The 22,479-nt window shown below is 40.3% G+C and overlaps 1 protein-coding gene and 1 pseudogene across 3 annotated transcripts in view; both read right to left on the bottom strand.

The window, feature by feature from the left end:
• TEC (tec protein tyrosine kinase) overlaps positions 1 to 22,479 on the bottom strand; it is a 126,457-nt gene that overhangs the window by 23,264 nt on the left and 80,714 nt on the right. For 2 of the 3 annotated variants that reach the window (XM_019412618.2, XM_019412604.2), the window contains exons 3-8: positions 12,950 to 13,054; positions 11,245 to 11,326; positions 10,502 to 10,630; positions 7,808 to 7,848; positions 6,605 to 6,780; positions 2,383 to 2,448 (exon numbers count right to left, since the gene is read on the bottom strand). In XM_019412618.2, the coding sequence (XP_019268163.2) occupies positions 2,383 to 2,448; positions 6,605 to 6,780; positions 7,808 to 7,848; positions 10,502 to 10,630; positions 11,245 to 11,326; positions 12,950 to 13,054 (599 nt within the window). The remainder of the gene's footprint in view (positions 1 to 2,382; positions 2,449 to 6,604; positions 6,781 to 7,807; positions 7,849 to 10,501; positions 10,631 to 11,244; positions 11,327 to 12,949; positions 13,055 to 22,479) is intronic. The other variant, XM_019412610.2, reaches the window with a different exon arrangement.
• On the bottom strand, positions 13,080 to 13,210 carry LOC128776854 (U2 spliceosomal RNA; annotated as a pseudogene).

Below are 22,479 nucleotides of genomic sequence, written 5' to 3'. Positions count from 1 at the left end.
GTCTGTTGCCTGGGACTCCTGGGCCCCAAAAAACAGCAGGAGAACTCTTGATTCAAGAGCTGGCAAAAGGCTTTTTTAAACCCTGGGAACATTTGAGATGTGTTACAGCATGGGCTGTAGCAGAGAACAACACAAATCTTGGCGTGGGAAAACAGAGGGAGAAGAGGGGGGATCTCTGATTGTCTACACTGAAAACAGGTTTTGTTCTTGTTGAGCGAGGCATGGCACATGCCATGTGGAATCCTTGACCCAGGGCTGAGGGGATTCCCATACCAGAGACTGTACATGGCAAATTCATTTAGTCACACAGAGTAGGAGGAGAGTCCCTTAGAAGAGAGGGCATTTCCAAACTAAGATAAATCCAAAAAATTCATGGCAATGAATCACAACCTTCATAAAATCCTGATTTGTAATCCCAAGAATCAGGGGAGTTCTCACAATTAGACAAGGACTATCTGGCTTCCAAGCATAACCCTCTTCAAATCATCAGTTATGTCTCAGTCAGATCACTTTATTCATTTTTCTAAATATAATTTATTGTCAACTATATACAGTGTGCTCTTGGTTTTGGGGGTAGATTCCTGTGGTCCATCGCTTACATATCACACCCAGTGCCCTCCTCAATGCCCATCACCCACTTTCCCCTCTCCCCTGCCCTCCCCATCAACCCTCAGTTTGTTCTCTGTATTTAAGAGTCTCTTTTGGTTTGCCTCCCTCCCTCTCTGCTTGTAACTATTTTTTCCCTTTCCCTTCCCCCTTGGTCTTCTGTTAAGTTTCTCGAGTTCCACATATGAGGGAAAACATATGATATCTGTCTTTCGCTGACTGTCAGTCAGATCACTTTACAGTAGGGTCCAAGGGTGCCTGGGTGGCTCAGTCGATTAAGCAGCCAACTATTGATTTCGGCTCAAGTCATGATCTCACGATTGGTGGGATGAGGTCCTGCATTGGGCTCTGCGCTGTTAGCGCAGAGCCTGCTTGGGATTCTCTAGGATTCTCCCTCTCTCTCTGCCCCTCCCCCACTTGTGCACATGCTCTCTCTATCAAAATAAATAAATAAACTTTAAAAAAAAGAAAAAAGAAAATAAGGTCCAAGTTTTCACTGTTTAGTACCTTCCCTAATTCTAAAGATTTTGGTATTTTTTCCTAGAATTTATTTAAGAACAGAAACACTATTTATTTTACATATTTTTTATACCTTATCTACTTCTAAAACAACTTTGGGGGATCACACCACCTAGGGCTATTAATCTTTTTCTAGATTTTAAGGTACATCCACCTTACGGGCACTGATACGGACAGAGGAGACAGCTTTTTGTTGGTGGTGGTGATGGTGGTGTTTTTAAATAAGTGAATGAAGCATCAGAATGACCCCCTCAGAATGACCACAGAAGAGTATCTGGTATATATGAGCTTCTCATTAAAACCTGGCCACGCACTGCTAGTGGGCTTATAAATAGTGTGCCCATTGCCTTCTCTGGAAAGCAATTTGACAGCATGCATTAGGAGTCCTAACAAGTTTATCACTACCCTTTAGACCAGTACGTAAATTTTTAGAGACCTCGCTGAAGACAATAAGCAAAAAGAGGATATCCCAGTTAACGTTACAGAGCAAAGATGCTACACAGCACAGTGCCTTACAAATAAGGCAATGGTTATATAAAATATCACACATCTATGTGGCATGTGCCTCATTGTATGCGCTAAGGCCTAGCACAGTGCCTCATACATGCTAGGATCTCAGTAAATATCTGATGAATTTGTGACTGAATGAAACATAATGCAGTTATGAAAATGTTTTTGAAGAATACCTAATGGCATGAGGAAAATTCAATTCATAATATACTGTGAAGTGGAACAAAAAGGATACAAAACATACACAGCATGATTCTGCTCCTTAAATAATAGTTAAAAAAAAAAAAAAACTGAACGGAAATATGCTAATGTTAACACGGGCCAACTCTAGTTGATTTATGAGTAATTTTTATTAACATTTTTCATATTTTAAACATATTGCTCTCATATTGCTATGATCATATTGCTATCATAGCAAGAGAAAAGAAACAAACATGTTTTTTTTTTTTTAAGGCCACTCTTGGAAACTGTATTCTGATTTCCTGAATGAATGAACAATGATCTGTATTTCAAAGTCAGCTAAGCTGTGATTTGTTTAAAATAAATTCAATTATATTTGCCCGTGTAACTGCATTCATACATAGTACCTTCAGGTAAAGCCTATTTAGAGAAACTAATTCTCACAACATCCACTCTGTACAAATGACTTCAGGAAAGATATCTATTCATCTCCAAAGTGCCTTACATAACTAGGAAAATGAAAACATTTTCTGGTTCTCCACATTCACAAAAAAACCATTTACTTACTCATATTGGTCTAAGTTGTTCGATTTCTTTCCCGTTACATAATTACTTGGGATGTATCCTTCACTCCTGGAAGGAAGGAAAATACTTTTAAGTAAACTGAAATTATTTTACTGAGAAGTTATTAAAAGAAAGATTATTGCCTTTATGAAATCATGAAAGCATTATATTGCCTAAAGCTTCAAGAAAAACTAGCTAACCCCCAATAATTCAATATACCTATAGCATTTGATGCTTTACAAAGTACTTCCTCGTTTGGCCTTCCCTAAAATTGTGAGGTAGGCAGGCACTACTGTACCCACTTCCTGGTGGGGAAAATGAAGCTTAGAAAGATTAAGGGATTTTCTTCAGGTCCCAAAGCTAGTCAGTAACAGGGTCATAACTTAAAATCTGACTTGTGACTAGGTTCAGAGCCCTTCCTAACATTTCACGATGCTTCCCTTGAATTCTTGGGATGTTTTAAAGAAATCTCTATTTGAGAAAAGTTAAAATGTTGGATAAAAACACCCATCTTGTCAATAGTCCCAAACATCTGTGGAGAGCATTGTTTCACAGTAGTCCCTGACCTCTATATCAACATCACCTGGGCCACTTGTTACAAAGGCAAATTCTTGGGTCATACCCCAAGGGAACTGAATGAGAAGGCCTATGTGAGGCCGAGGAAATTTCAGTTTTACCCCTCATAACTCTTACACATTACAGCTGAAGAAGACCTCATACCTGAAATCTGTTAGAGAAAATCTCAAATGCTCATGAAGAGGTAACTATGTGAGATGATGGGTCTTCTAATTTGATTGTGGAAATCACTTCACAATGCATACATATATTACAACATTGTGTTGTACACCTTAAATATATGTAATTTTCACTTATCAATCATACTTCAATAAAACTGGGAAAATTTTTTTAATTTAAAAAATTTAATTAAAAAAATTTTTAGCCAAAAAAACCCACTCATAATAGGTACACTCTTGGTAGGAGCCCAGATTATCAGTGTAAGATAAAAGGCATACATGTATACAATTTTAAAAATTGAGTAAAACCCTAGTAATCTTAAATTTGAATTCAGGGACGCCTGGGTGGCTCGGTCAGTTAAGCGTCCGACTTCGGCTCAGGTCATGATCTCATGGTCCGTGAGTTCGAGCCCTGCGACGGACTCTGTGCTGACAGCTCAGAGCCCGGAGCCTGTTTCAGATTCTATGTCTCCCTCTCTCTCTGCCCCTCCCCTGTTCATGCTCTGTCTCTCAATAAATAAACGTTAAAAAAAAATGTTTTTTTAATTTGAATTTGAACTATTAGTAAGAACTCATAATACACACACACACACACACACACACACGTAGCTCTGTTGCACTGAAAAGGCCTAGAAACAATGACAATCAAGTAGTAATTAGAATCCTAGCACTCTGATTATTGTCCAAAGATTAACTCACTAAGAGGCAGCATTCCTCAGGAAAATGGCAAATTGCAGGTTTGGCCAGGAAAAATACAAGATGAACTTGAGCTGTTTTATTTTACCCAGAAGGCAAGGAATCTAAGAAAGATTAAAGTGATCCCAACCAGGAGCACCTGGGTGACTCAGTCAGTTGAGCATCCGACTTCGGCTCAGGTCATGATCTCACAGTTCAGTAGTTTGAGCCCCATGTCGGGCTCTGTGCTGACAGCTCAGAGCCTGGAGCCTGCTTAGGATTCTGTGTCTCCCTCTCTCTCTGCCCCTCCCCTGCTCTCTCTCTCTCTCAAATATAAAATAAAACATAAAAAAAATTGTTTTAAGTGATCCCAACCCAAAACAGCTACCACTCACCTATGATGGGACAATTCAAGCAAAAAGAATAATGACTGCAATGGTTGCAATATGCATCCATAATAATACTTAAAAAAAATAATTGGGTACCATTGTTATCACTAGAGGAAGCTCAGTTATCAACGCACTAAAATTGGTAAAAGGAAAGAATCAAACATTTCTCTTGCCTTTGCTGCACAAACTAAATGAACTGGCTGATGAGGCAGTTCTTCTTTAGAGAATTAATAAATGTAGATGGAATGACAGAGTCAGAAAATTATCATTTTACAATCCCTAATGAAATAATGGATCTAAGCAGTAATCACTAATGAATGCCAAATCATTAGGTGCAATCGTGATGAGTTTTTTCATCACCTGAACCACTGAGTAATCTTCACATCATTAGAAGTGGGACAACCAGATATCAACTTCTAATGTGATCAAGCCTCTAGATTACAATTTGCAGGAAATACAGGACACAGAGACATATTAGATGACGCCATGTGAAAGCATTTAGTTTAATCTAGATTGTGGCTCATTTCATAGGGTAAATGACCTGGTTTCATCAATAAATCAAAAAAAAAAAAAAAAAAAAAAAAAAAAGGATGGGGGCTGTTGTAGAACAAAAGAGAGACCTATCAGCCCAAATGCAGTATGTGGACCTTGTTTTAGTCTTACTTAAACTGTATAAATACATATTAGAGCTACTCAGGGAAAAATGGAATTACATAATTGGTACTATCCTTAGACCTTGATCAGAGAGGTCCCTGTCGTGGTCTCACACTTCTAAGAGCATGCTAAAGTCCATGCTCCCTCAGTCCTCCTCTAGACCATCATCTGGGTAACTAGGACCCCCAAACTCTCTGTCCATTGCTAAGGCCAACACAGACCTTTCACCTTGCAGACTCTGAAAAGTAAATTATGCTAGTTATGTGCAACTCCTTCAGCCCAGGTCCAAGGGTGGCCAAGTTGGGGAGTGGCTCTTCTAAACTATGTGGACAGAACTTAGACGTATGGCTGGGAGATCCATATGGTACACGTGAGACAGAACCGAGGTAGAAGGGAAGAGGAAAGGAAGGTACACCAGGGAGTCAGCCCTCCATGCACTGTCACCTTCTGGCATGGGACTCTTAATTCAAACCTTGCCTCCTTGTCATTTTGAAGGTACGTTTGTCAGGTTAGAGGATAAATGATATTTTATTGACCAGTCTGTCGGCTTGACTTATAACTTCAAAATACTTAGATACATGATATGTGGGCTTTCATTTGTACTCTTCTTTCAGTCCTGAAAATGCTAAGGGAAAGTCTACAGATGGTATTTTTTATTTATTTATTTATTTTTTTAATTTTTTTTAACGTTTATTTATTTTTGAGACAGAGAGAGACAGAGCATGAATGGGGGAGGGGCAGAGAGAGAGGGAGACACAGAACCGGAAGCAGGCTCCAGGCTCTGAGCCATCAGCCCAGAGCCCGACGTGGGGCTCGAACTCACGGACCGCGAGATCATGACCTGAGCTGAAGTCGGATGCTCAACTGACTGAGCCACCCAGGCGCCCCTACAGATGGTATTTTTTTAAATTATCATTAAGTATGATAACAACATGGTAGTTGTTCAAAAACATCTTTAGCAGTTAGACTTAGGGGTGAAATTGACAAAATGATTTGAATTTACTTTTAAATACTCTAGAAAAAAACAACCGGGAAGATTGGTAAATCAGTCCACAGGTGAAGTGAGGAATAGAGAACTGGAATTGAGAATGGGGCAAGGAGGTGAGAAAGTAGATTTGGAGGGAGGGTATGCTCTGTCCAGAGCAAAAAGTCCTCCTCTTTTTATCCACAAGGACTCAGAATATAAACAGGATTATATTTCAGAGGCAAGCAAAGGATAGAGTTTCCTTAATGAAGCCTAAAGGATGCTCATCCTCTACATTTATCCAGATCTATTCATTACTTACCAATAATAAAGTTGAAAGGACAGTTCCTTTAAATCCAAAATTATCTTGTATAAATAATGCTTGTTTTTAAATTTCTTGCATATGTGTGTATACATGTATTTTATACATACACACATGCATGCACGCACAAGCACACACACACATTCTCCCTCTTAGAAAAATGTAAGATTACTTACCTCAGGGGAGAAAAGCCTAAAATATCATTCCCCCAAGATCAAAGTTATCTAATTAAACACATAATGAATGAGAAAGAGACCAATGTGATGCATTCTAATTTCTGGAAAGAAGTGGTTGATCCATTTACATTTATTGAGTCATTACTGAGACTACATTTTGTTACTGCAAAGTAACGATGTGTACTTCCATTACTTGCTGGCTGAACCAGTCTCATTACATGATTGTTACAGACAATTCTCTTCTTGCTCAGCACTTCACCCCCACCCTGACCCCCCGCTTTGTGTGCCATACACAGAGAGGAAGAACTTACCCGTATTTATCTCTTGCTCTCCACCAATGAACATCATTCTTTTCTAATATAATATACTCTTGGCCTCTCTCTAATCTGAGATCATGTGCTTCTGTCGCTTGGAAATCATACATGGCTACAACGATTTCTTCACTATTATCTTCTTCCTCAGGTGGAATTGGTGGGGGAGGCCTTCGCTAAGAAGAGGAGACAACATCTGAAAATTTAGTCATTCTGCTTGAAACTGGGTACGAAATCAAACACTAAGTGATCCACACAGCACCAGAGGATAAAGCAGAAACCTCAAGTCTACATAATACAACCCGGGAACCTTCCCGTGAGTTTAATGATGTTGATGCTACTGGACCTCTCTCATGAGTTTCAGAATATAGGACACGAGCAAAACCCCTCTGTAAACATCAAACAGCCTCTGCTCGGTGTCAAGGCTGGCCTTCCAGGGAGAGCTAAGGATAACATGGGAGTAGAAACCAAAGGACTAACGGTGGACCCACCATTCAAATGGCCTGCAATGGGGAAAAGGCACACTAGGGAGCGAGTCTTTTACCAGGTATCCTCTCAGAGGAATTTGCACTTCTTCGTCCCTACTATGTGCAAGGCACGCACTTAGTACCTAACACACTTTTTCTCCTTTATTCTTAATACTGATCCCATGAAATAAGAGTATAAAATTCCCATTTTACAACTGAGGGAACTTGGTTTAAGGAATCCACCCAAAGTCACTCATACCAGATTCACATTGGATCAGGTACCGTCTGGGTCCAAAGTACCCCGTATGGGGTTTTCCACCTCACCCACTCTTCAAAAGCATATCATTAAATCACCTCACCCACTCTTCAAAAGCATATCATTAAATCACCTCACCCACTCTTCAAAAGCATATCATTAAATCACTGAAGTCACTTCCTCGGCATAGTACCGTGGTCTTAAGACTGAAATAGTCCTTTAACGTCCCACAGCCCTTATACAAATCTTGAGGCCAAAATAAAAGCAAAATGCCACATGAGGAAGGGTCCCCGATGATAATATCTGATATAATTAAATTAATGTTATTTGACACCAAAAAAATTCAAAAATCCATAGTATATCTGTTTGTGATATGATACTGGGTGGCGGGGGAGGGGGGGCAAAGGGGCAGAATCACGTGAATGAATATAAACTTACTTAACAAACTGCAAATGCTTCCAAAAGGCAAAGTCCACCTACCTTCTTTGTTTCTGGTGCTGGAGGTAGTGCTTTTTTTATACCTGCAAATGACAACAACAAAAATAGGTCCAAATGCCATTTACCAACGATTGATAGTTTTAACAAAAAGTGAAGATGAACAGAGACCAGAAATCTACCTGGACTCTCTCACTCTGGTGCATGCGGCTTGTATCACTATTTCCAAAAAGACCTTAAAATGTTATCAGAGCTGGTTTGTTTTTTTGCCTTTCTGAACAGACTACATACATGCCGTAGGGATCGGGGCCATGACTTATTCTTTGTAAACAAGTAAACAAGTAAGAATATGACAAGTTAAGAAGCTTCTGCTCAGCAAGGCAGACCATCAACAGAATGAAAGGCAGCCTACAGAAGGGGAGACAATGTTTGCAAACCACATATCAGATAAAGGGTTAATATCTACAATATACAAGGAGCTCCTAGAACTCCATAGCGAAAAAATTCAATTAAAGACGCTACAAAGGACCTGAATAAACATTTGTCTAAAGAAGACATACAGGGGTGCCTGGGTGGCTCAGTCAGTTGAGCGTCCGACTTCAGCTCAGGTCACAATCTCACGGTTCGTGAGTTCGAGCCTCGCGTCAGGCTCTGGGCTGATGGCTCAGAGCCTGGAGGCTGCTTCCGATTCTGTGTCTCCCTCTCTCTCTGCCCCTCCCCCATTCATGCTCTGTCTCTCTCTGTCTCAAAAATAAATAAACATTAAAAAAAAATTTTAAATAAAGAAGACATACAGAAGACATACAGGCCAACAGGTACATCTCACATCTGTTAGAATGACTATTATCAAAAACACAAGAGAGAACAAATGCTGGTGAGGGTGTAGAGAAAAGGAAACCCTCGTGCACTGTCGGTGGGAACGCAAACTGGCACAGCCACTCTGGAAAACAGCATGGAGGTTCCTCAAGAAATTAAAAACAGAACTAGCATATGACCCAGCAATCCCACTTCTGGGTACATACACAAAGGGAAGGAAATCAGTACCTTGAAGAGATAGCTGCATTCCCATATTCATAGCAGTGTTATTCACAATAGCCAAGGTATGAAAACAACCTAAATGTCCAGCAACAGATGAATGGATTTAAAAAAAAAATGTGCTGTGTATGTATGTACGTACACAATGGAACCTTATTCAGCTTTTACAAAGAAGGGAATCTTGCCTTTTGCGACAACATAGATGAACCTGGAGGGCGTTATACTAAGTGAAGTAAGTCCAGACAGGAAAAAAAGACAAATATCATGTGGTATCACTTATATGCGGAATTTTTTTTTTTTAAATGTTTTTAACGCTTATTTATTTTTGAGACAGAGAGAGACAGAGCATGAACGGGGGAGGGTCAGAGAGAGGGAGACACAGAATCCGAAGCAGCTCCAGGCTCTGAGCCATCAGCCCAGAGCCCGACGCGGGGCTCGAACTCACAGACCGCGAGATCATGACCTGAGTTGAAGTCGGACGCTTAACCGACTGAGCCACCCAGGCGCCCCGCGGAATTTTTTTTAAAAAAAGTCAAACTCATGGTAACAGAGAGTAGAAAAAGTGGCTGCCAGGGGATGAGGGTTGGGGGGAAGGAGATAAGATATTGGTAGAGGGCACATATTTTCACTTAGAAGATAAATAAGGTCTGAGTGTCTAATATATAACATAGGGACTACACTTGATAACACCGTAATGTAGAACTGAAATGTACTAAGAGAGTATGTGCAACTTAAATACTCTCACACATACACATAAAAAGGTATACATGTAAGGTAATAAATGTCTTAATTAACTCGATGGGAAGGATCTATTCATAATGCAGAAGTACATCAGATCATCACACTGTATGCTTTAAATATCTTACAATTTTATTTGCCAATTATACCTCAATAAAGTTGAAGGAAAAAAACCTGGGGCACCTGGGTGGTTCAGTCAGTTAAGCTTCTGACCCTTGATTTCAGCTCAGACCACAGCCCCTGGACAAACTCCATGCTGGGTGTGGAGCCTGCTTAAGATTCTCTCTCTCCTTCTCCCTCTGCCCCTCCCCTGATCATGTTCTCTTTCTCTCTCAAAAGGAAAGGAAAGGAAAGGAAAGGAAAGGAAAGGAAAGGAAAGGAAAGGAAAGGAAAGGAAAGGAAAGGAAAGGAAAAAGAAACAAGAGGGGCGCCTGGGTGGCTCAGTCGGTTGAGCGACCGACTTTAGCTCAAGTCATGATCTCATAGCTCATGAGTTTGAGCCCCACATCAGGCTCTGTGCTGACAGCTCGAAGCCTGGAGCCTGCTTCGGATTCTATGTCTCCCTCTCTCTCTGCCCCTAACCCACTCGCATTCTGTCCCTGTCTCTCTCAAAAATAAATAAACATTAAAAAAAAAAAAAAAAAGAAAAGCTGCTGATGGTGCCACATTAGGCTTATGCTTTTTTTTTTTTTTTTTTAGGCTTATGCTTTTAATAGTCATTTTAAGTAGGCTTCCTTATTATGATAAAAGTTCTCAAAAATAGACCTTTTGATTCCATGACATGGCCTCCCTGCTAACTAAATATAATTATTCTTACAAAATACACTGTGCTAGAAAATGTAAAGGCCATTCAAGATGGCCTTTCCAAAATCAAAATCAAAAATCAAAATCAAGTCACTGTTTCACTATCCCAATAGCATGTACATCCTACATACAATATAATTATAAAATAAAATAAATACTTACTACTCTCAAAAAGATTGTATTTTTCACATCCGGGTGCTAGTTTTTCAGTTTGTCTACAACACTGGTAACTTCCATCTGCCCAAAATTTAGGATGATATTTAATCATAATATTATTGTTGCTCTTTATTTCTGTAATTCATAGACACATTAAATGATCAGTGAAACAAAGCAGAGATGATAGAATGTTTTGTAAATAACACTGTTGATCATTCTTTATTTCTCAAATACTATGTTTATTATAAAAACACCTTCACAACATCATACAACCCAGCATTCAGAAAATCCATTTGGTTCTCTTCACCTTTTTTTTTGGTGAAGCACCCTTGTTAGCAGAAGTGACCTCTGCTATACCATGATGGATCAACACAAAAGTCAGCCCACAACCAAAAGAAGGGATGAGGACTGTCCAGTGTAAATCACCCATTTAAACACTGTATTCACAAGTCAATTCATCCATACCAAATGTTGACTAAATAGGCAATTTCTTAGCAAATCAAATCCTGTTATCCTAAAAGCCCAGATGCTTTATCATCTTTAAATGCATTAGGCATTAAATGAAAGTGTGGATGGAATCAGATTATAAAAAAGGAAGCTCTCTTCAACATGAATCACAGTAACAGAATGTCCTTGGAGAAACACTTACTGTAGATTAAAAGACTATAAATGCAAGATACATTAGCTGTATTTCTTTTTTAGTGATAACATCCTAAAATTATTTATAGCTAATATGACATGAGTTTTACCTTCTTTTAATTTCTTCACCCACCGGTCCCTGCTTTGTGCACTAGGTGCAAAAACGTAAAGTGTGTTAGCATCATGAACAACCTAAAATAAAACAAAATGTGGATGAGGTGAGAAATACTTAGGCACAGCACTTCTGCCTAGCACAGAGCCTTTGGTACCACAGGCGCCAATAAATGATTCTGAAATGATCAAATAAAAGTCAATCACTTCGGATCCAAAGAACCCACATTCCTTTCTTACAAAAGCATACCTATTTCTTCATGCCGACATCAAGTGGGACACATATTTTGCAAAGGACTATGTTTTCACGAAGAAAAAATATACGGAGGCCAAGATGCTTCACTAATCTTATTTCTTACAATCTAATTAACTGAAGATCCTGAAGTAAATTTGGTGTCTCGGGGATTATTCTAATCTAGTATTTTTCTGAATAATATTTTACATGAATGGACTACTCTCTCAGTTTCACTCCTATACCTTCTTTTTGCCACTATGAATAACAGCAGTAGCTAACTTTATTAAATACTACCCCAACTCTATACTATGTGCTTTACAGACATTATTAACTCAATTAATCCGACCATCAAGACATCAGTATTTACATTTTATAGAGGAGGAGACTAAAGGGCTGATCTCCAGACCCTCCACTCCTATGTAACTCCAGGAAGCAATATTCATATAGAACATGTTGCACATGGTGTCCCCCCAGTGTTGTGCTCCTTAACCTACCCATTGCCATTTGGCTAATCATCCAGAAAATCAGGATCTGACTTCAGAGTCCAAACCTTGAACCACAGTGCCTCTTTTACAGGTAACTCCTGGTGAGCAATTAAAAGTCTTATTCTTAATATTTTTAATATAGTAATAAAATTCAGCCTGGGAAACTAACCCAAGAATTTTGTCTTTGGTCTGTTGTCACTTTACCCTTGATCACAGTCACAAGGGAAAAACATCTTGATGGGCTACAAATAAATACAAGGCTAGAAATCTCCCTTCCGACACAGAAAAACAAATGCCACATGATCTCACTCTATGCAAAATCTAAAATAGTCAAATTCATAGAAGCAGAGTAGAGGAGTAGTTGTCAGGGACAGGGAGGAGGGGGACATGGGGAGATGTTGGTCAAAGGGTACAAAGTTTCAGTTAAGCAAGATGAATGTTCTGGAAATCTAATGTACAGCATGGTAATTACAGTTAATACTACTGGATGGTTTACCTGAAGTTTGCTAAGGGGGCAGGTCTTAAGTGCTCACATACAAAAGAAAAGAAAAAAGAAAAGAAAAGAAAAGAGAAAAGAGAGGGAAGGGAAGAGAAGGGAAGGTAAAGAAAGGAAGGGAAATGGAGGGAAACAAAGGGGAGAGAAGGGAAGTGGAGGGGAGGGGAGGGAAGTGAAAGGAAAGGAAAGGAAAGGAAAGGAAAGGAAAGGAAAGGAAAGGAAAGGAAAGGAAAGGAAAGGAAGAAAATGGTAACTATGTCAAATGATGGATGTTAATTAGTTTGACTGTGATCATTTCACAATGTACACAGACACCAAAACATCAAGTCGTACCCCTTAAATATACACAACTCCTATGTGTCAATTGTCCCTTAAAAAAGCTGAAAAAAATTTTTTTTAATCAACGACCACAGCAATGCCAGGAAACTGTAGTAGTAAGCATGACTAAAAACCCAGAATTACACTTTGGCAAACACATGGCAACTCACCTGAAATGGATATTTGTTTTGGCAGGGAACAACATCATCATCATTCTTCACTATTTCCACACACTTGATTTTTGAAACATCAATAAATCCCTTTCTGTATTTTTTCTGTTGAAAGATAAAAAGGAGGGTGGGGAGGGAGAACCATTACAATTATAAGATACAAGACAATAGGTTAATAGTAATATCTGTTAATGAAATCACTGATTCAAAATATTACTATTTTTGCTACACTTGATCTTAGCCAAAAGGCCGAGAAGCGATACTATTTCCTTAATAATTACCTAAATCAGGGTTCCATTTATTGTCAAAACATTTCAAAATACTAACACTGTGAGAATTGTAATAAAAGTAATTATTTCCATTTATTTCTAAAGATGAAGTTTTCTTATCCTTGCCCCCAACACTCTAGAACACATAAATGGACTCCCCCTGCCTCTTTTTTTTGTCACCCTCCCCTCTCAGACTTAGATCTTTTCAATTTCTTCAGCATCTTGAGGTCAGCACTCCACCCCCACACCCTCACCCTGTCAGAATAGCATCAAAGACCAAATCAAGCAAAACTCCAGGGAGCTGATCACAGATGCAAAACTCCAGCCAGTTCCATTTTCCCCTGCAGCACACAGAACCAGGAGGGTGGGAGGTGGATTTAAGGTATTCCCATAAAGCTTCCATTCTCATAATATCTATTGTTGGATGGGCTACTTGGCTTCTCTACTGCCCTCTCTCTGCTCACTGCAATTCTGGCTGCAGCAATTAAGTAAGGACATTTCGAGACCTCCCTCCACCCTTATGTTTAGTAACCTCACACCTGAGAATTTGTCAAAGGGGAAAAAAAAAAGAGTACAAAGTAATGTATGCAAACATAAGTTGATATAATACACCCATTAAAAACCACTACAAACTCAATGTAGAAATAAAAAATGTTTCCTGAATGATATTAATAAATGATACACTCCACAGAAAAAGCTGTATTAAGACTAAAAGTTACCTTTGGGAAGAGGAGGGTAGATATTCATATGATGAGGAATAGAAGAAAAAGTAGAGAAATGAAGAACACTGTAATATTTGGGGTGACCTCACCACTCCCTGGCACTGGTCATTCTAAACTGCTTCATTAAATATTCTGGAATTGCCCTCTGGTCACAACCTTTGGGCCCTCTATCCTCCTCCAAGGAATCTGCTCTGCATTTTTACTGTCACCATAAGACTTTTAAGACCTACCCACTGTCCCAGACCACCAGCTCCCATCTGATAGATGACAAGACTCTTCTGGAGGTCATTTCATCATAGTAGCCTCTTTCTCTCTTTCCTCTCTCCCCCAACCCCTGCACACTTGCCATATATCCTTTGGCATTTTTATCAGCCCCCTGTTCTATCCACACCCTCCCTATTCCTTTCTACCTGGCTGCAGAAGGTCAACAATAATCGTAATTTTCCTCTCCATGCTTGCCCAGGCCTTCACTGCTGCTCCTTCGTTCCTCTGTGTGTCTCTAATGGCGAGAACCTGGTGGGCTCCATGACGACCACCGGTCTTATCAGAACTACAAACCCTTCCCACTCCCTTGGTCCTGGGAGACTGCTTTATGGAGAAGACAGCAGCTATCCCATGAGTATACCTTCCAACGTCCTCCCTTTGTAGATCAAAAGCACTCTAAGATTTGTCCTTTTTTTCTTCTCTTTTCTTCCGTCTCTTGGAGACGATGAGGAAAGTACAGCTCAGACAAGTTAAACATATCAATTACCCAAAGACCCCAAAGCCCACTAGACCCTGGGATACCCCACAGTTGCAAACAAGGAACAGCGTTAATGAAGCCAAGTCCCCAGGGGGGGAAACAAGGATTCTGAGCATGGACTGAGCTTTCGCCAGGGTAGAGAGGACATTCTCCCCGGTTGTGCTTTTCTGAGGGTCTTACTTCTACCGATAGACACATTCGGACCTCTCCCATCCACACCAAGAACCCTTCTTCTGGCCCCTGCTACTGACCTCACTTTTCCCTTCCTGAAAGAGATGATGACTACTACACCCTCGGCCCCCATTTCCTTCCCACCCACTCCTCCTGCTTAGCCACTTGCAGTCTACCTCTCACCTCACCACAGCCTGCTCACCGGTCTCAAAAACATCACCAAACCCAACAGTCCGTGCTCAACTGCCATCCACTCGGCCCTTTGTAAGGCATTTGGAAGTGCCAACACTCTCTTCTCTCTGAGCAGCCTTGACTTTGGGCTGTCCTGGGTTTTTCCTTCTCTCCCTGCCCTTCAGCATCCTCCAAAACAACACCTGTCCTGTGTCAGCAACTGTGTCAAGAAGTACACAGTCAAGATCAGTGAAGCTCACTCCCTGAGCAGAGAGCTCAAACCCTGTGCCATTTAATCCTCACAGCTACTCTGTGTGGTAAATCTTACTAGACTCATTTTACGGAGGGAGGAAACTAAAATTACGTGACTTGCCCAAGTTTGCCTGTAGGAGAGACAGACACAGTATTTATTATACAATGCTATAATAATTATTACAAAAGATTATCTTCTGTAATAAAAAAGATGCTCAGGGGCACAGAGGAGCTGAGGCTTAAATTCAATGACAATTCTGGAAGAGAAATTCTGATACATGATAGGGAAGGAGTAAACAGCACCCACAAAGAAAAACATAATCCAGAATGGGCTCAGTCGTTTCACATGTGAAATGGGAATAATAACAGCTGTGAGAATCAAAGAAGTAGGTATTTCAAAGTGCTTAGCATAGTGTCTGGCCTATGATATGATATCTGGAAGTGTCTGCTACATAAAATAAATAAGTCACAAAAAAAGATCAATGTGGCAGAAGCACAGGGTGCGTGAGACAGGACAGAAAGGTGAGCGGGGGCCAGCTTGTATATAGAACCCAGTGCACAAGTGTCAAGAGGTCTGGTCAGACACGGCCACCCTCCTGGGGCCTGGGCCAGTCGATGGGAGGAAGAAATTGCCACAGTACCAGCCTCCTTTTAATAAGTCACACATGCTCAATGTAGAAACTGTAGTAAATGCTAACAGCACAGAGAGAGTCAAATGACCCTTAATCTCCCAACGCTGGAGAAAAATCACTGACATTGCTCACAGGGGTCATTTATCACCTGCCAGCTCTCTCAGCCCTTGAGCGATAGGCTATATATGGTCTGTTTCCAAGACACCCAACTCCACCCACCACCTGCCCCTGCTACTAAATACAGCTGTTAAATGCAGGTCAATCTATGCAGGAAAATTTAGGATGGCTTGTATACTGGGTTGACTTGTGCCCCCTCAACTCATACTCTGTGATATATAATAATATATAGATTATACAGATTATATATATTTGCGATCTACAATCTACTCACGTACCGTATTAGTATTTGGGTTTGCAGATAAAGGTTCGAATTTAAGTTGCTCACGCATGATTTTACCTATCCCACCAGAAAACACGGATCAGACACCAAGCACACATCGTGTGCTGCAGCTGCAAAGCTACGGAGGGGGGTAAGGGTCTCCCCTAGAGGAGTTCACAATACTATCTTGGGTGAAAGGAGAAGAGGGGGTGATTCATAATCAAATAATGAAGAAGTCAAGTGAACGCATGGTGTGTTATGGAATGGGGCAGTGATTGGGCCAGGAGGAGTGAGGAAGTTTCAGGGAGGAAGTACGGCTTTGATTTGGTTTCTAAAGGATAAGTAGGAGTTTTCCTATAGAGAAAGTAGAGAAAAAAGTTCCAAGCAGCAGAAGCAGCAAAGGACTCATTTAGGGAACAGAAAGAAATTCACTGTGGCTCAGAGTGGTTCAGGGGAAGTACAGGAAATGACATCAAAAAGGTTATTTGGGACCAAATTAGGAAGATGCCTACACGCCAGGCTTAAGAGTTTGGAATGAAGAGTGCTATGTTGTGGTTTGTTTTTGAAATACTGATTATTAACGGCAGGGTGACAAATGGATAGACAACAGGGAGGCTAGCCAGGAGCCTGTTACGGTAGTTCAGGTGAGGGATGGCAAGGTCATGAACCAGTCAATGGCAGTACGTCATGTGAGGAAAGCAGGGACACTGGAGCATTAGAAGATAAAGTCCACGTAACGCTGGCATCAATTAGATGTGGGGATTAAGAGAGGAAGGAGTTACGAAGCCTCAGCAATTTTGAGTCTGAGTGATGAGCAGACACCAATACCATGAACTGCCATAAGGAACACAGGAGAATCAGGGTTGAAAAGGCAATGTTGGGAAATGTTGCTTGAGTTGACTATTGGACAACCCACTGGAAATGTTTAGAAGGAATTGAAAATATGAGGCTCAGCAGCACCTGGGTGGCTCAGTCGGTTAAGCGTCCGACTTCGGCTCAGGTCATGATCTCGCGGTTTGTGAGTTCAAGCCCTGCATTGGGCTCTGTGCCATCAGCTGGGAGCCTAGAGCCTGCTTCAGATTTTGCGTCTTCCTCTCTCTGCCCTCCCCTGCTCTCATTCTGCCTCTCTCCCTCTCTCTCAAAAATAAATAAACATTTCAAAAAAGAAAATATGAGGCTCGTACTCATCAATGCTTATCGCTTTCTTTATAGTAAAGAGAATTCTGCTTTTCTCAACACGTATATGGGATATATAGTAGAACCTTATTCTAAACACACCTCAGGGAACCCTAGGAGATTAGGCAAGGATGAGGAAGAAAAGGTTTGGAAGGATTAAGAGACTTGCTATTAGGGATCCCTAAGAGTTACTGAAAGAACCATGTGCCCTCTTAACACCTGGTCTTTGCACTCTGGTGAACAGAGTCAACACAGAGAAGGCACATACACAGTTTTTTTCTCCATTCAGACTATTTATCATTTCTTCAATAAAAAAAATTACTTCATGACTACTGAAGTATGCTATCCATTATTGTTACTATTGTGGCCCAAGAAGAAATATCCAAGGTCATTCCATTTCTCATGTGAAGTTGCCCTTTTATTTATATGGCCTTCACCCTGCCCACCAGACTGAAAATCACGAAAAAGCTGAGAGAATTTTGAATCATCCAAGCTGAAAAACCTGCCTGGCACTTAGCAGATGTTTATTAAACAGTGTGCTGAGCCAGTCTGCAAAGAAGTATGCGTGACATGGTGTGTGTGTGCGTGTGTGTGTGTGTGTGTGTGTGTGTGTGTATACACAGGATATATATATCTCTTCTCTTGCACATCGTCTATATACTTTACTGAACTTGAAAATGAGTTATGGAAAAGCCATTTTACACATTTTCAAACCAGCATAAATGGGGAAACTAGACCTAGAGGTGAATGATACTTGCTTAAAACCACACATGAACTGAATGGCAGAACTGGGAGGTAGACGCGAGAGATCCTGTCCCCCAGCAAGTCTTACAAGGTACCCTGTTTTCCTTTAATTTCCAGAATACTCAGTATTTTAAAAATATCAATATCAATCCTAAATTAACGAAATAAAAAAATTTTTAACGTATACAAGCATCCAGGCCGGCCACAGGTAAATTTGGAAAGTCAGCCATTTATCTTCAGGAGACTATCTCCTCCTTCTGACCGTACTTCCCAGGCATCCTGAGTCCCCATTAAGCACTGTGAAAGATCTAGCAGAATTTTCCTCCAATATCACAAATGATCCCTTCCTTTTCCCCCATCACGGCTTTTATTCCTAATGTGGCTATTCCCAGCAGCATGCCGCAGAAGAAATTTGCTGGATGAATCACCCTTGCATTGCAATACGATCTCAGGTAGAGGGTATGAGCTGTGGAGACTGGGAGACCCTGAGTCACCCCTCTGCTTTGCCACTTAGAAGTCATATGGCCTAGGGTTAGCTCTGCCCCCTCTCAGTTCCCTTATCTATAGGAATAAGCTTTTAGCAGGAATAAAGAGAATGCACATAGGGGCCTGGCACAGGGTCTGGCATACAAAGTCACTCCCTAAACACAGCATTTCCCATCAATTAGTTTTCACAACAACGCTGGGAAGTTGTTATGAAACTGAGCATCTGAGCAGTTACAAGATTGGCTAAGAGGCTGAGCCACAATTGAACCCAGAGTTGTCAAAAACACTAAAGCGTTTACCTGACTCCAGGTCTCTCAAACTGGATATTTTTACAGTCTTATTATAAAAAATAAAATTATCAAAATCGAACAACTGTAGAGCACTCACTATGAATCAGGAACCGTGTTAACCTCTTCACATGGATGACTCAATGACTCTTCACAGCATTATATGAGAACTGTTGTCATCCCATATAACAGATGAAGAAATCAAGGCTTAGAGGGTATAATTAATTGCCACACGTCACACAATAAACCAGGATCTGAACCCTTGTCTAATTCCAATCTTGACTTCTTAAGTGCTACACATACCTGACTAACTTGATATCGTTTGACTAAGCCCAAACATGAAATAAGTGGAAATTTCTTATGCTTATAGCTCATAACCCGTCCGAGACCAAAGCTAGTTCACAAATTAAATAGAAACAAAACTATACCGGGGCGCCTGGGTGGCGCAGTCGGTTAAGCGTCCGACTTCAGCCAGGTCACGATCTCGCGGTCCGTGAGTTCGAGCCCCGCGTCAGGCTCTGGGCTGATGGCTCGGAGCCTGGAGCCTGTTTCCGATTCTGTGTCTCCCTCTCTCTCTGCCCCTCCCCCGTTCATGCTCTGTCTCTCTCTGTCCCAAAAATAAATAAAAAACGTTGAAAAAAAAATTAAAAAAAAAAAAAAAAGAAACAAAACTATACCAAAAATACAATTTAAATTAATACTACTTGAATGTGATGGATGGGTGTTCACTGGAGCTGGATGTCTCTCCCAAAACCAGTTCTTTCAGCATCACAGGCTTGCATTCCTTTGGGCCTTATGACAACCAGTTCCAGCTTTTCTCTCAATTCCAACTACAGGGAACCTCTGCATGTACACTCGCTGCCTTCCTAGCATTAGGCCTCCACTGGGCACTACTAAATTGCTTAGTGTTTGATCAGCCACTGTTCTTTCTCAATAGGCCACAACAATTAAAACATCATCATAGATATAAACTCAAAGATGGGCTGTTGGCAAGGCACGTTCAATTGACAAGGGAACCACCCAAAACATACAGACAAAAAGTATATTTTATATACATATATGTATGCGTGTAATATCATATATATGTATGTGCACACATGGTATATTGCTGGGAGAGCTGTATAAAATATTGCCATGGAATTAAGAACACATTTAAAATTCCTAGAACACACAGTCCTCGGCAGACGGGTCACATCAAAATTTACTGTTCATATTCACTGCATTCTGTCAGGATGATTCCTTCATTCAGCCACAGTCATTAAAGATGGACTCCAGCTTCCTCCTACCACCGGCAAGACACAGATACCAAAGAAACACCATGATGGAGATAAGCAAGTACGAAATTTCTTAGTCTTAAGCAGTTTACAACCAGACATTGCTAAAGAGTTGCAGTCAACTCCTGAAAAGGAAAGAAAGAAAATGACGCATTCTACTAAAAATCTCCAATGAGTCAAAAGGCCTATTCTATTCACAAGGATAGTTCTTCCCCCTTTCCGCTCAGGACAGAGTTCAAAGAATGGGCCTAAGTGCAGCAAGCCACGTTATTCACAAGAAACAAGAAAAACCTCAGGATGGATTTGGCACTTTGTGTGTGTGTGTGTGTGTGTGGATACCGAGAGCAATTTTGATGTAGACCATTCTGGCATCAGAAGTAGAACAAATAGAATTTAAAGTCATTTCCCATTTTATAATCCTATGATAAAATGTCCCCTCTTTACCACAGACTGAATTCTAGTGAAAAATGAAAGGAAGTAAAAACAAAAAATTGGCATCTTAACATTCTTTCCTCCCTTTTAACCAACTTATAGTAATAACTGACGTAGGTGCTTTACATTTTATAGAGTGATTTTACACACAAAAAGAGCCATCATCATCAACAACAACAACAACAACACCCCAGAACTTTTACCTAAAGCAGCCAGTCATTACATACATAAGCATGGTTTAATTATGGTTTTGAACATAACATCCAGCATAAAAACAGGATGGTGAAAGACTGCTATAAATTATAAGGAATTTGAAGGCAGAAAGTTCCATTTCTGAATACACAGAATAATCTTCATATAAGATAATGCTGATGTAGGCAATTATAAGGTTTCTAGAGGTACTTTTTCACTGTATTTAAAAAGGTTTTTTTCTTGAGTAGTCATTCCCTCTTAGGACTTTTCTATACTTCTGGCAATTTTCTCCCCAAATCCTCTTTGTGGTCCAAGAGCACTTCTAAAAACTGTGACCAAGTATTTTTATTATAGTTGAAAGCGAAACTTACTAACATGTGTTTTCAAGTAAGTCTAAAAGTGATTTACTTAGTTTAATTCTTAAAATTGGTAAAAATTAGAATGAGTGAGGTAGAGATAAATGTATACGGACCCTTTACTTCATAAATTTCATGTAAACAGACTTCCAAATTCAAGCAATTCCAGACCTAATAAATTCAATCCAAACGTTGAAAATCCCCTGGAGCAGAGAAGATGCCAATGATCTCAGATTGCCACATTTTCTTCTTCTTCCTGGGTGCCCAACTAAACTGCATTGTCTCATCTTCATGCATTTAGATGAGGGCATAGGACTGAGCTCTGGCCAAGACAGTGTAGGCAGCAGCGATGTAAGACCACTTCCTGTCCTCTAAAACCTTTCATACCATCCTCCATGTTCCGTCTCCTCCTTTGTGCCCCCGTAAGATGAGAAAATCCAGTGGAAGATTCTAAGGACCACAAGACAATGGAGTCTAATGGGTATAAGGTTTCTTTTGTGGGGTGATGAATATGTTCTATAATTGATTGCAGTGACAGTTGCACCACTCTGTGAACATACTAAAAATCACTGAATTACACAATTTAAGTGGGTGAACTATATGGTATGTGAATTATATCTCAATAAAGCTGTTCTCCAAAATGAACAAAAAAGACACAATGGAGTCACTACATGGAAGACACATGGATCCCTGAATCACCAAGTGGAGGGTAGTTTTTATAATGTAAGCAAGAAATAAAATTTCTGTTGTGCCTAGGCATTGGGTTTGGGGGGACTGCGTGTTATAGCAGTTAGCTGCCTTTTACAGTACTTTCTAGAATAAGATCTCACATCTCAGCTACTTAATACTTCAGATTCCGCATCCATAAAGGAAACAAGTGAACTAAGTCAGTGTTTCCCAAAGTAAGGCATGGTGGTAACTGAGTTGGTTTTAGGTGGAACTTGGACAAACATTTGTTCTTATTGTTTTTAGTTTCATGGTTACCATTTATTAATGGTTTTCCATTTACTGAGTGATACAGCTGCCTTTCAAAATTAAGTGTATTTAAGGAAAAAGAACACGGAAGTATTTAGAGGAAACATTAAGTCAATAACAGCACTATACAGATGGCACATCTATATGCCAAAATCATGTAAGTAGTAGGCACAATGGCTGAAGTTTGGGCAACACTGGGTTAAATGATCTCTTCACGTCCAATGTTAACATTCCTCAATTTTTGTTATTTTGTACTTGTCACTGTATTCC

The sequence above is a fragment of the Panthera pardus genome, unplaced genomic scaffold, assembly GCF_024362965.1.
Source record: "Panthera pardus isolate Hobbes unplaced genomic scaffold, ASM2436296v1 HiC_scaffold_13, whole genome shotgun sequence".
In the NCBI taxonomy this organism is placed as follows: domain Eukaryota; kingdom Metazoa; phylum Chordata; class Mammalia; order Carnivora; family Felidae; genus Panthera; species Panthera pardus.
Note: the sequence above shows the minus strand (reverse complement) of the source record. Positions and strands in the feature narration are given on the sequence as shown.